This window comes from Enhydra lutris, unplaced genomic scaffold, assembly GCF_002288905.1.
Source record: "Enhydra lutris kenyoni isolate GAN:26980312 unplaced genomic scaffold, ASM228890v2 scaffoldscaffold24, whole genome shotgun sequence".
Lineage (NCBI taxonomy): Eukaryota > Metazoa > Chordata > Mammalia > Carnivora > Mustelidae > Enhydra > Enhydra lutris.
The window spans coordinates 30,936,470-30,950,143 of NW_019154108.1; the positions used below are offsets into that span (position 1 = coordinate 30,936,470).

The following is a 13,674-nucleotide window of genomic DNA, read 5'->3' on the forward strand; positions in this document are numbered from 1 at the left end:
AGAACCTGATGGCCCCACAAATTTGCCATCTGGCCCTTGAGAGAGTTTGCCGACCCCTGACCTAGTGGCTGGGGCACAGTGCCTTCCCAGCACCTCTGGAACCGCCACTTGGAGGCCACACACTTGAGGTGAAGGATGAGAGGCTCCGGGCTGGAGCGACCTGTCTGCTTGCCGGACAAGCTGCTCTACGGCCTAGGATGCCACTGGGGCCCTTGGGTCCCTCATCTGCAACACAGGACCCAGACCTGCCGCCCCAGAGAGGCCCACCATGCCAGCCCCACTGCCAGACCACATGTGCTCAAGTCCCTGGGAGCTCATGGCCCAGGGCAGGTCCCTAAACCTCTGCGGGCCCGGGCAGCCTCCTCTCCCAAGATGGAGCCGCAGGAACTGGTCACCAAGACCCAAGGAACGGCCTGATCAGCCCCTTGGGACAGTCCCTCAGGCCCAACCTGGAGGTCTTGTGGACTCAGTGTCTGCGTTGCGAGGAGAGGGGCCCCGGCCCATGCGGCAGAAGGTCCCGGGATCCCCAAAGGCGGGGCCTGGACTGTGGGCTGTGTTATGTGTTAGGGCCCTTGGGTGAGGTCCCTTCCTGGGGGCCTAGCTGCCCGTGGACAGAGAAGCCGAGGGCATGAGCCGGGACTGGGCATAGTGGGGTCTTACTGGGGTAGTTCCGGCAGCCTCCCGCCGTGGAGCCCCGTCTCCAGTTCCCGTCCATCTTGGTGAGTTTCCACTTCTTATAGGACTCGCTGGTGAGCGTGTCAGGGGTCAGGTTGCAAATCTCCAGACGGGAGTAGTGCCTCAGGAAGTCGCTGAAAGACATCCTGGCAGAAGCGGGAGACATAGGCACCCAGGTTACAAGACAACCCGTGGACACACACCTTGATTTTCTGCCCAAGGCCGGACAGAGAGCAGGCGGAGGTCGGGCTGCTCTGAGCACTGAGCCAGGCCGTGTGGAGGCAGCGGTGGTGGTGGGGCCCAGCCCTGCTCTCCAAGGGCCCATTTCCTAAGGTGTTGGGATGATCCTAGTGCTGCGGGGGAGAAAGGCAGTGTCTCTCCCACAGGATCTGAACGGGCTTCTCTATGAAGCTGCTCAGCTCTGAGACCCCACTGTTGAGAGGGACAAATCAGGGAGGAGGAAAAAGGGTTTCATTCAGGGTCTTCTAGGGAACAAAGGACTATGACAAAAGCTGCTCCCATGCCTCCGTGCCCCAACGACATCACCTGGCTCAGCTCCCCAGAGGCCCCTGGGCAGACCCCCCTCCCTGCAGCCTTACCAGAACTCCCCGTCCTCGTGCCGTTGAGTCAGCCGCTCCCTCACCTCTGGGTCCACAGTGTTCCAGTTGGGGCAGCTGGAGAACCACGGGACAGGATGGGCGTTAGAAGCCAGTGCTGTTGAGGCCTTGTCCCCAGGACCCCAGAGTGCAGGCCCAGGGACACGCTCCGGCACATCTGAGGGCCCAGACCACCCCCGGCTGGGTGAGGCTCGTAGCCTTGGTCAGGGCGGTGAGGGCAGACAGAACACGACCCATCGTCGGGAGAAGGGGAGAGCGCGGGTGGCCCACAAGTGGCAGCTCTCATAAGGGGAACGAAAAACCCCATGAGTGGCTGAGCTGGAGGCACCGGCCACCTGCCCGCCCTCCCCCACCCTGGGAAGGCCTGCCAGCGGGTGACTGCGCCAGGGAAGGTGTGCACCACAAGGTGATGGAAGGAGCCCAGGGTGTGCAGGAAGGCACGCAGACTGGCTAGAGAGGCACATGCCCTGAGCGGCCCCTGGGAGTGGGGACCCGTGGCCTCTGGGCCTGGCGCCCGGGGCAAACCCCCGGCCCCGGCCCAGCCACCAGCCTTGCGGTCTCCCTTCCTGGACGCCCCCGCACCTCCCGGGGAGGGCACCCGGCTCACTTGTCGTTCCACTTCCCAGTCCACTCCACTTCTCCCCAGGGGTTGCGGATACGGATCAGCTTCTGCAGGCTTCCCGCACTTTCGACCTGAAGATGGGTTATGGGTAGCAGAGGGGAGGATGTGGAGTTCAAGCCAGGCCTGGAGGCACTCAGTCCCAAAGCACCCTCTCCATGAGCCAGGATGTATCAGGTCTGTGTTATGGGGGGGGGGGGGGGCACGAGGGGGGGAAGGGCTGGACCCCCGGCTACTCGCTGCTGCTGGGTGTGGACCGTTCTGGGGGGTCCAGCCCATGGCAGATGCTGTGAGCCTGGGGCTCCAGTGCACAGTGCCCCCGAGCCTCCTGACTAGTGGAGGATGCACTGCTGTCACCCCACCCCCCACCACAGAAGAGGGCCGAGCAGAAGGGGACGCCCAGCCTGGATCTGAGTCCCGGCAGGCGCTGCTACGAAGGGCGGGCAGCAGCTGGAGGGGTAACTACGGACTCTGCACTCGATGCTGTAACGGGACTCATGTTTATTTCCCTCGGCAGGAAAACAGCACCGGCTCCGTGTGAGATGGCGTCTCTTTCCTGGGAGACGCATTCAGGAGCCAAGTCTGACATCTGTGACTCACTTCCAAATGGCTCAGAAAACAGCACGGGGACACAAAACAGACGTGGAAAATCCTGTCGAGTCTAGGGAAACAGTGTTTGGGTGTTTCGTATTATGCTGTTGTTTCAGCTTTTCCATAGACTTGAGCTTTCTCCGAATCGAAAGATATATGTGTGTCGGGTGGGCAGAGAGTAAAACCAAACTTTAAGGTCAAACACCAAAAGGAGGCCCAGGCGGGTCAGAGGATGCGTGGTCCCCTGCGGGACGCGAGGCCAGCTGCGCGCCAGCATGTGCAGTAACCAGTGACAGCCGCTGCTATGTGCTTGCGCGCACCTGCTGGGGGGCCGTTGGGCTCGCCACGCCGGCCCCATGGGGACACCGTCACCATTTCTCTGACCTGAGAATGCTCCGGGAGAGAGAACTCTCCAGAGAGCTGGAGAAATGCGCCCAGGCCGCCCAGGTGGCGAGAGGCAGTCAGACCTGATTGTGGACCGATCGTGGACCAATTGTGGACCGCAGGGAGAGCGCCCGAGCCGGCCCGCGGCCCGCAGAGGGCAGATGCTGGCCGGCAGCAGCTCCAGGACCGTCGGCCCCGCTCCCTGGGCCTCATGAGTTGGAGGCTTGGCGGCAGGGCTGTGAGACCGCGAGCCCCACCCAGGCAGTCCCCCACCAGATGCACTTCTGGGTGCCCCCCTGCAAACCTCTGTCCACCTTACCTCCTCAGCCCCGGTGACTGAGTACGCGTGCCCCTTCACCAGCTTCTGGAATGTGATGGCTTCTGAGTCCGCCATGCTGGTGATCTGGAAACATGGGACAGGTCAGGCCACTGGGCACAGCCTTGCTCTGCCCCACTCTGCCTTCTGTTCCCCTGGGTCCACCGAGGCCCTCAGTGCCAGCCTCCTATGGCAGCTCTCAGACGGCGGGGACAGCAGGGGCAGCCGGGGGGAGAACACTGCACTGGTGAGTGGATAGGCATTCATGAGCCTTCGCAGGACCCTGGAGTGGGGCCGGTGGCCCCGGGCTCAGGACAGACCCAGGACGGGATCAGGTGGCCCCGGAGCCTGTGGTCTGGCCTGGCCCCACTGCGGGGTTCCCCGAGGACACTTCTGTGTATGTGGCCATCTGCGGGATTTGCTCCTGTTCTATTGGAACTTCCTTGGGGGCCCCCCGTTCCCCCCAACTATGGGGAAGAAGGGAGGCTGGTGTGTCCGTCTCGGTCAGTGGGAAGAAGGGCTGAGAGCAGGGTCTGCAGAACAAGCCAGAATCCCTGCCTGCGGTCTGGCAGAGAGGACGATGGGCGGAGGCCCAGCCGGGGCCTGCCACGCAATCCTGATACAGTTTCAGCACCCCCAGAAACGCAGTCTTGACTGCCAGTCTCCACCCCCGGAGACGGGGTCATCTGCAGTCTAAGACCCTCCCCCAGGGAACACTTAATAAAGTCAATTATTTCTTCAAGTTTACTAGGTTGCATTTGTTTTTTTAGCACATCAGACAGAGACTCTGGCCCCAAGAGCAGGGGTTTCTCTCTCTGTCCCCATGGGGAACGTGTTCCTGGTGGCACAGGGGTGGAGAGTGGACTCAGCCCCTAACCAGAGGACACCTGGGGACATGAGGGGGTACACACCTCCTTTGCAAGGCCTAGCCAACAAGGCCACCATGAGGGAACAGCCCCTCCCGAGCCTCCCACAGGCTTGTAGACCCTGCAGCTGGGAAGGGGAAGGGTGCCAGGCTCCAGGCCATGCAGGTCTCTCCCCAGGGGCAGGTGTCTGCACTGGGTCTTTCCCCAGGGACCAGCAGAGGGTAGGGGACTTGCAGAACCCGCGGTCCAAGCTGGCGGTGCCCAGAGGCGCCCTTGCCCCACCAGCTGTCCCCCACATGGCCTGGCTGTTGCTGGCCGCCCCTGGGTTCCAGATGACACCCCTCCTGGTGGACGGGGATGGGCTCTGGCCCACCAGAGCTGGGAGAGGGGCCTGCACTCACATCGATGGAGCAGCCGAGAAGGGAGCCCTTCTGCAGGGCCTTCTGGATGATCCTGAACAGGTTGGGAGGGGCCTTCCTGAGCTCGTACCACTCAGCGATGCCCCCTGTGAAGTCCTCGAAGCCCTCAGTGGTGGCGCCCCCCGACAGTGCTTCATAACAGCCGTTGACCCTGAGGGGGGACAGATGCCGCTGCTGTTTCTCAAAGTGCCCCCCCCATCCGACCTCCCGCCCTGACCCCGACCCCATGCCTCCTTGGCTGGGGGCTCCAGAGACCCTCCGCTCAGGTTCCCCGGGACTTGGGCTCCAGCAAATCTGCAGCCTGACGGGGGAGGCCCCGGCAGTCATCAGGTCTGACCTCCCGTACTGACTGTTCCTTTGTCCCCAGAAGGGCCAACCGGCTCCTTGGCTGCTTAGAACACACCAACTCGCTAATGATAAAGGGTCTATGCACAGCACAACCTGTGGCTTCTAGCTGCGCGATGGGGCGCGTGACGGAGACGTGGCTCCCAGGCCCCAGACGCTGACTCCCAGCCACGGGGAGCCTGGCCTTCCTCCCTGGCAGCAGCTGGATGCCATCTCTGGACGCCGGAGAGCCCAGGCAGCCAGGGTGGGAGGGACCGTCTGCGGGGGGGTGCTGCCATGGGGCTGGCGGAGGACAGGCTGCGCGGGCTGGGGAGGGGTCAAACCACTGCTAATGGCACACCATACGTTCTGCACCAGTTCCCGAGCTCTCCATCCCTCTGCAGGGGCCAGGAACACCCACTGGCAAAACTCCACTGTCTTTAGCTGACAAAGACGTCCCCAACCTGTCTGGGAAGTGGAGGTTATCCTCAAGGTCAGCAGTCTGTGCCACACCCATTCCTGTGTGGGAAGGGTGGCTAATGTGGCCGCGACGTGGTGAGCACGGTCACTGATCAGGCACGACATGGCCAGGCACCCGCCAGGCAAGCACTCCTTGCACTGAGACCCCACTTCTGGCCAGAGTCGTCCTTGACTCCCACCTGCCACTTTAGGACCCAGGCTGTCCGAGGGAGGGCCGCAGTCACTCACTTGGCGTAGGCCTTCTCCAGCAGCGCGCTCCAGAATTCACTGCCCTCTGCCGAGTGCACGAACAGCAGCTCCCCGTTCTTGGTGGGCAGCCTGTCGTCCACGACCACGTCCACCCACTCGCCGTACTGCCAGAACTGGGGGGGCAGGGGACACGGTATGGGCTGGGGGAGGAGCCAGCAGCCACATGGGGACCCCTGGCCTCCGCAAGCCCGTCCTGGGAGGAGATGCTGCCCTTCCTCCGCTTGGCACAGCCTCACCGAGCAGCTGAGGGCAAAGGCACCTGTCCTTCCCTCCAAGCCCAGACCCACGTCTCGGACTGTGCCCCGAGTCTCCTGCTCTCTCAAGGATGCTACTTCTCATTTACCAGCATAAAAGGAGGCAGCAAGCAATAGCTCACTATTTTGTCTCAGATGTCCCGAAACAGGCTTTTCTAAACTTGGGAATGACCTCCCGAGTGCCTGCTCTACCTCCCTCCTTGCCTGTTCTGAGAGGCTTCCTATTGCTATCCTGGCAGGGCCCCCTGTCAGGAGCAGGCCAGGGAGCCTGAGGCAGCCTCTCCAAGTCCTTCTACAGAATAGCACGGTCCTAAGGGTCTGATACACTTGGCTGAGCATGGGGACCTATTCCAGCCTCTGGGACCTGTTCCTAACTCCTAGGACTTGTCCTTACCTCCCCTCCCGCAACGAACTCTTCTAGCCCCCAGGTCCTTACCCCTGAGGACCTGTCCTTACCCCTCCTGGGTGCTGTTCTTACTCCTCCCAGGTCCTGTCCTTAGCCCACCAGGACCTGTTCTAGCCCCCAGGAACTGCCCTTAGCCAACCCCCAAGACCTGTCCTTACCCCCCACCCCCAAGGAACTCTTCTAGTCCCCAGGTCCTGTTCTTACCCCTGAGGACCTGTCCTTGGTCTCCAGGACCTGTCTTTACCCCCAGGACCTATTCTGGTCTTTTAGGGCCTGACTTTACCCCCCAGATCCTGTCCTTAGCCCCCAGGATATGTCCTAGCTCCCAGGACCTGTTCTAGTCTCCAGGAACTGCCCTTAGCACTCCCACTTAGGACCTGTCCTTACCACCCCCTAGGAACTCTTTTAGCCCTCTGGTCCTGTCCTTGGCCTCCCAGGTGCTGTCCTTACCCCCCAAGAACTGTCCACAGCCCTCCAGGTCCTGTCCTTATCCCCTAAGACCTGTCCTTCCCCAACGCCGGGTCCTATCCCTGGCCCCCAGGACCTGTCTGTAGCCCCCCAGGACCCACTGGGGAGAAGCCTGCACCGATATCAAGTCACCTGGAAGTGGAAAATCCCCGCATAGCTCTCCTGGAAGCTCTGGTTTAGGGGCACAACGCGAGCCAGGACCTCTTCATTCAAGGTGAGGGAGGCGATGGCCGCCAGGAGCCAGCAGTCACCTGGGAACACAGCACACGGCTCCAAGCAGGGGCCTCGCCCTGTCCGCCCCTGGGAGCTTGAAGCCGAGGATGGGGTGAACGCAGGTGAACACAGAGCCCCCATGTGATGGGCGGGTTGTAGGGCTGGGTGACATCCTTAGTGCGGAGGTGACCTGGACGGAGGCAGGAGGACTCACTCGTGGGAAGACACGAGCCAGCCGCGCTGTCTTCCTGGCCCAGCCACCTGCCTGGCCCACGGAGGACACAGCAGGAGCCCTGGAGTGATGGGGTACCCATGCTTCTGGGGGCACAGGGCATACAGGTGAGCTCAGGTGAGCTGGGGGCGGGACATGCAGTGGCGCGGATGGGAGGGACATGGTCGGCAGGGAGGAGGGCACAGAGGCCACCAGCAGGTCCCACACAGGCTGTCCTGCGCATCCCGCATGGGTCAGAAAAGGCTCATGGCCAGACTGCCCTCCAGGGGCGAGGGCACATGGACAGTCACTTCTAGGGGGTGGGAGGGCACCGTGCCGGGGCACAAGGACCAGGACAGTCGGATAGGCCCCTCCCCGAGCCGCCGTGCCCCCTTGCGGCTCAGGGACGGCCCAGATGTCGCGGGAGCACGTGTGTGAAGTGGGTAAAGCACTCACACGCCCACGGGAGGTGCTCTGCACGCAAGCACCGGGACTGTCTTCAGTGCTCGGCAGTGAGCCGTGGGCAGCAACGGCGCGTCGCAGGGGCTCATGTTCACCTCCAAAGGCCGAGGCCCGCCACAGGCCCCCTGGGCAGGTTGAGGACCTTGAGTTCGGTCTGAACAAGTGTGCGCGTTCCTGCCACTTCCCACTGTAGCAACAGGACACGGCCTTGGAGGAGCTAATGGGCATCACTGGCTTCATGTTTCCTAAGGACGGGGCTCGGGAAGGCGCTACTGAAGGTCACTGAGCTCTTCCGGATTCCAGTCGACTACTTTGTGTCCTGACGGGTGGCGTGCGTGCGGCTCTCGGAGGCCTGGGCCGGGCAGCTCTGCTCTCCCAATCTGGAACCTGACACAGGCAAACCAATTCCCTTGCTCCTTCACCGGGTGGGCGCAGTGGTGCTGGGCATGCAGATGTGGCTTTCCTGCTCGCCTCCGGGAACCCCCTGCGTGCCTCCGAGATTCTAGCCACGCTGCACGCTCCGTCCATGAGGCATCAGTGGCGCAGACCCTGCCCCAGTTCCAGACGTGGGTCTGTGGTTTCCCAAGTATCACATTCCCCAGCCTGTTGTGGTCAGCCTGGAGAAGGTTCTGTGGCCCAGCCACAGCACGTGAGGTGCCACGAGAGCTTTATGGGGGCTTTGGCAGGAGTGGACAGGTGCTCTACTGCTGGGGAGGGGCAGCCTGCCTGGGAAAGGGCACACCTTGGAGGAAGAGGGGCTGGGAGACAGAAGGGGTTTAGAAACCAGGTCTTGCAGGCATTGCTGGAGACCCTGAATCAAGCCGTACCTGCAGCCCAATCTGCCTTGGACTCTTCTGCCATGTGATGCAATGACCTGTCTTCCTGAGCTCCAGGGCAGTGTAGGCAGCAGCCCTCACTGGTGGAGACCCTCAGATGTGTGGGCTACTCTCCTGGGAGCTTCTGGTCATTACCTCATCTCTTCCTCCCAGTGCATGAACGTGTCTTCGTCAGAGTGGAGCAGGACATGGCTGGGGAGGTTAAATGTGCTGCCAACGATTAAACAGTTATAACCGAGACTTTAAAAGGTGTGGTGTTTCAGTCCGTCAGATCTCCGAGACAACCTTTTGGGTCAAGTAGGCCTTGACATGAACCAAACTGGAGACCCCTGGCGTGTTCAGAGTATGGAGCTTGCAGAGAAATCTGGCGGTGGGAGTCTCTAGTTCTCATGGGGCAAGAGGCGAGCAGCCCCCACTGGGGGCATGGAAGTCTACCCAGAGGGGCTTCCCCGTGCTGAGCCCACACTGCCTGCTGCCTGGTCGTAAAGCAAGCTTCGGCCGTTCCTGAGCATCGCGCTCTCCCACGTGGACCGTGTCACACTGTCCCCACCTGGAGCGCAAACCCACCACGTGTCCACTGTTCCTGGGCTCATGAGATCCCCTTTCCAGTCCTCTCCTTGTCCCCTGACCTCAGGTCCTCCCATGGCTTCAGTCCTTCTCTGGAAGCCTGGAGGTGCTTGTGAGTCTTGCTCTTCTTGAGTAGACTTGAGATTTTTCTGGGCACTTTGGGCCTGTCAACACGTGGAGGATGACAGGCTTGTGGATAGAGTGGGTCAAGTGTAGGACCCCAGAGGCAGAGTCCTGAAGCCAGAACCCCAGAGTCTTGAAGCCAGAACCCCACACCTGCCGTGCAGCCCCTGGGAAGAGCGGCTGCAGCAGGTCCCTCCAACCCCTCCTGGTTTGGTCTCCCCGGGTCCCAGGAGCCCATGCTTTGACATGACACATGTATGTCTGGCTCTTTGGCCTCAGACGTCACAGCAGTTCCCGGATGGGCCCGAGTGCAGGAGGGACCGGCTTCTTGTTTATCCTGGGCCATCCATCTAGGTCAGTGCTGGTCCCACACCAAGCTCAGATGACCGCTCCCCACCAGGCCCGGAGGCTCTTGCCACAGCCTGGCAATCAGGGGCCGTGTTCCATGCCTCCTGGTTTTCTTTCTTCCAGTACCCCCTGGCCAGCTGGGGGGAACAAGGCCCCTGCACCTCCTGCCTCATGCAGAGCTATCCCAACCTAACAGGTGTCCTCCAAAAGGGCACGTCATCCTAGAATGCCTTCTAGATGATAGCACGGTGGCTTTAAGAGGTCGAGTCACCTGCTTGAGGTCACGTGTTCTGCGAGGAGCAGCGTAGAGGCAGAACCCGGGTCTGCCCTTGGTGGCAGCAGGCAGCCAGCGTGCGGGATACCGCTCGGCAGTGCGCAAAGAGCACGCTGCCTGGTTCTCTGCAAACCTTACGACATGATCACCCTTGCTGTCATCACCTTTCTGTGGGGAAGAAATGGAAGCTCAGAGAGCACGCAGACTAGTGGTGACCCGGTCTCGCAAGCAAATCCTCTAAATCAAATCCTGGGCTTTGTTTAAAAACCGAACCTTGCTAGAGATTTCTTTAGGTCAAGGAGTGTCTGATTCCTTCGACAAAGCAGAGACCCCACTAGGACTATCCAAGTGCAATCCAAGTTTAAAACAGAGCGGTGATGCGCCGGCAGCTTCCTGAAGTCCTACCTGAAGGCTTAGAGGCCTCTGGAAGAGCGTGTGGGTGTCTGATAAGCTGAAAGTGTTGGGAACCCTGTTTTATGCTCAAATTCCTAACTCTTTGCCTCCGAGGGTCCATCTCTTTTCCTTACTTCCCTGCTCACGGGAGTTTTCTCGGTATCAGGGACTAGAATAGTGACATCATGGGGATTCATGATGTGTCAGGCCCCCCACGTCATCCTCCCGTTTTGTCACAGAACAGCCAGGTGCTGTCGGCCGTGGTCACTGCAGAGCACAGGGGGCCTAGGGAGGCTGGTGGCCTCCCCAAGCCCCTGTAACGAGTCACCATCATGGGGTCTGAGCAAAGCTTTTCATGTGTGACCCGCATGGTCTCCTTTGCAAACAGGTGCCCATTTCCAAGGCACCTAATTCACAGGATGTTGTTGTGGGGACTTCTGTCCTTGGGAAGGGACCTGACTGTTTCTGTGTCTGGCTGCATGGTGGCTCACTACACCCTGCCTGCCGCCTGGGTGCCACGTCCGCATGCCACTGCCCCCCCACCTCCCAGAAGCCTGTCCCACAACCTCCTGCTACAGTCTTGGATCCTCTGTCCTCCCCATCATGGTCAGCCTCTCCCTTCCCCCAAATGACTCACAGCCACCCTTCTCCTCTGGACGGTTCCAAAGGGACATGGGTGGAGCCTCCCCCAGCAGAGGCTGTTTGGGTCAGCGGCACAGGATCTGTGTACAACCAGCTGGCTGATTCTGGACAGGTGAGACAGCAACGCACCCGGCCTCCGTTCTACTGGTTTAGCCTCAGGAAAGCCCATGAGGGTGTCTTTCAGTGACAAGGACTGTCCGGCAAAGCTGCCACACAGACAGGCTTGGAAAGATGCAGGTGTGTAGTTCCACAGGCTTTTAAATTACCTGCCTGCAAGAGAGAGGTGAGGGTGGGCGGCCATCCAGACCACGAGGGACTGTCCCTGAGCGACACACCACAGAGCCCCTGCCGGGTGCAGAGTCCGCTTACACTCAGCCACCGTGGATGACCTCATCTTCACTTAAGTCCATTTGTCTCAGAGCAGAGACGACGGTCGTGGGGACCTGCATGCCTCCCCATGCCTCCCCTCTTCATCCTGCCCTCTGTCCCGGGGCTGGCCTCCCCAGACCAAACTGTGGGCTCCCAGTGCCTCTGGCTGCCGGCGGGTTTGGCCAGTAGGGGCCCTGGGGAGCACAGGAAGGGAGGAGGGTGTGGTGAGAGTATTTCTTCCTGGGCCCCTTGACCCCGGGCACTGCTCCCTCAAGGTGGCATCTGGACATGACCCATTTATGCCCAGCTCTTGAGTCCTGACATCAGCACCACCTCCTAATCTCCTAAATCAGGGCCTTTCCTACCAGGGATCTGGTGATACTTCCTCACCAGGTCACCGAGGGCTTCGAACACACAGTGTGTACGGCCAACAGTGTTCGAGGCTTGGCTGACTGCGGTCTATCCCTCAACAGCTGTGCCCCCTTAGCTAACTCCAAGGGCAACACTCTGCATGGAGAAGCTCAGATAGTCATTTACCCCATTTAAAACAGGGCTCAGATTCTTGGCTAGAAAAAGTCATCCTCGTAAAACTGCCACTTCCTCTTAAGTCAGTCTGTAAACTTAAGGCACTCCCAATAAAAATGGTATAATGATCTTTTAAATTTGGAACTTAGCTTATGCAAAGTTTATAAGGAAAAATTAAACATCAAGCATAGAAGAAAGTCTAGAAGGGAAGGAAGTCTACCTCCATTAGGTACTAAAACAAGCATAAAGCCACAATAATGAAAACAGTACAGAACTTGTGCGCGAGAATACAGATACGTGACACAGAAGAGAAAGTTCAGGAATCATTCTAAATGTAGGAATTTAGTGCAGATACAATATTCACATGTAGGATTGGAACAGTGGAAAGGCCATCTAGAAAAAAAATCAAGTTCTAGCTCATCTTGTCACAGGGATAAATTCTAAATGGAATAATGTTCGTAATTAAGCATTTAACATTATATTCCTTAAGTATATACTCTAATATATTATTTACATAATCTTACATAAATATGGTAAATCTAGCCATTTGTTTTATTTTTGATTGCCTATTTATGCCATATACCTTAATGGTATCTTAATATGTTAACATTATGATACCATTATAAACACAATATTTTTATACATCCACAGACATTCTGCAAAAGACAATGGAGAATCCAATATAGTGTGACTGGAGACAGGCTATTGAATTGTAATCCAGAAGCCATAGCCTTTTGTTTTTTTGTTTTTTTTTAAAGATTTTATTTATTTATTTGACAGACAGAGATCACAAGTAGGCAGAGGCAGGCAGAGAGAGAGGAAGGAAAGCAGGCTCCCTGCTGAGCAGAGAGCCCGATGCGGGGCTCGATCCCAGGACCCCAGGATCATGACCTGAGCTGAAGGCAGAGGCTTTAACCCACTGAGCCACCCAGGCGCCCCAGCCATAGCCTTTTGAATAGTAAACTTAGTTACATTAAAGGAAAAAAAAAAGTTTATACGCTAAAAAAAATCACAATTAACAAAATCAAACAAAAAATAATAAGGAAAAATACTCAGATCCTAAACATCATGTATAAACTTCTCTAGTAAATAAATGACAGCTCCATAGAAAAATGGACAAAGATATAAGCAGCTTGTGAAAAAGGGAAAAACCAACGCCTCAAACACATTAAGGGGCTCCTGGCGGGCTCAGTCAGGAGCACATGACTTTCAATCTTAGGGTTGTGAGTCTGAGCCCCAAGTTGGGGGTAGAGAGTACTTAAAAAAATTTTTTTAAACCCCAAACTTTCAAAGGTACTCACCCTCACTCATCATAAGAGAAAAACAAAGTGGAACTACACTGCACCATTTCTACCTTTCAGATGGCAAAGAACGAGATGTGGGGTCCCCAGAGCGGCTGTGGGAGACCCACTCTCACGCCTGTCCATGAGTACCAAGAGGCAACAGGGAGCGGATGCCCCCAAGATGCTGGGGCCCTACAGATGCACTCACAAGAGCAACAGAGGGATGACATGGTTATTTCCTGGAGCCCTGTTGTAGCTAAGTGTCCATCCACAGGTAACCGGGGGGAACAAATCAGGGGCACCTCCACAACGACACTACGGCAGCCAAAGAACGGAGCGAAGATGTTCCCTGCTGACGCAGACTGACTGCCAAGCGGTGCTCAGAGAAACAGAGCACGGCACACAAGAGTACATAGGATATGCCGAAAGGAAAAAACAAAAATGGGAGAAAACTTGGGGGGAGCATTGTAGTGGCCCTTTTTTGACTCTTGTCTTCATCCACTGAAGCTCTTACGGATAATTTTTTATGTGGTTATCTTTCAACTATGGTTTTATTACCACCAACCCTAAATTACTGGCCTCCCCAGGTTCCTTGGTTATGCCCTTACTTATGGTAAGAAAAATAGCTTAATATCAGTTATTCTAAGTGAACATCTTTATTTTTCGTACGGTGCCCCATCAGAATCGGTCTATCGCCAGTAAGAACAGCGCATCCGCTCAGTCGCTCCTCTGACTCCCAGCGTGTGTTCTGTAGAAACGA

General features: G+C 57.9%; 1 protein-coding gene across 1 annotated transcript in view; it reads right to left on the reverse strand.

Annotated features, from left to right (window-relative positions):
- LOC111150685 (calpain 2) overlaps window positions 1–13,674 on the reverse strand; it is a 40,385-nt gene that overhangs the window by 12,005 nt on the left and 14,706 nt on the right. Inside the window, exons 3-9 of the mRNA XM_022508235.1 lie at window positions 6,801–6,919; window positions 5,520–5,653; window positions 4,470–4,638; window positions 3,206–3,289; window positions 1,900–1,985; window positions 1,275–1,349; window positions 661–821 (exon numbers count right to left, since the gene is read on the reverse strand). Coding sequence (XP_022363943.1) covers window positions 661–821; window positions 1,275–1,349; window positions 1,900–1,985; window positions 3,206–3,289; window positions 4,470–4,638; window positions 5,520–5,653; window positions 6,801–6,919 — 828 coding nt within the window. The remainder of the gene's footprint in view (window positions 1–660; window positions 822–1,274; window positions 1,350–1,899; window positions 1,986–3,205; window positions 3,290–4,469; window positions 4,639–5,519; window positions 5,654–6,800; window positions 6,920–13,674) is intronic.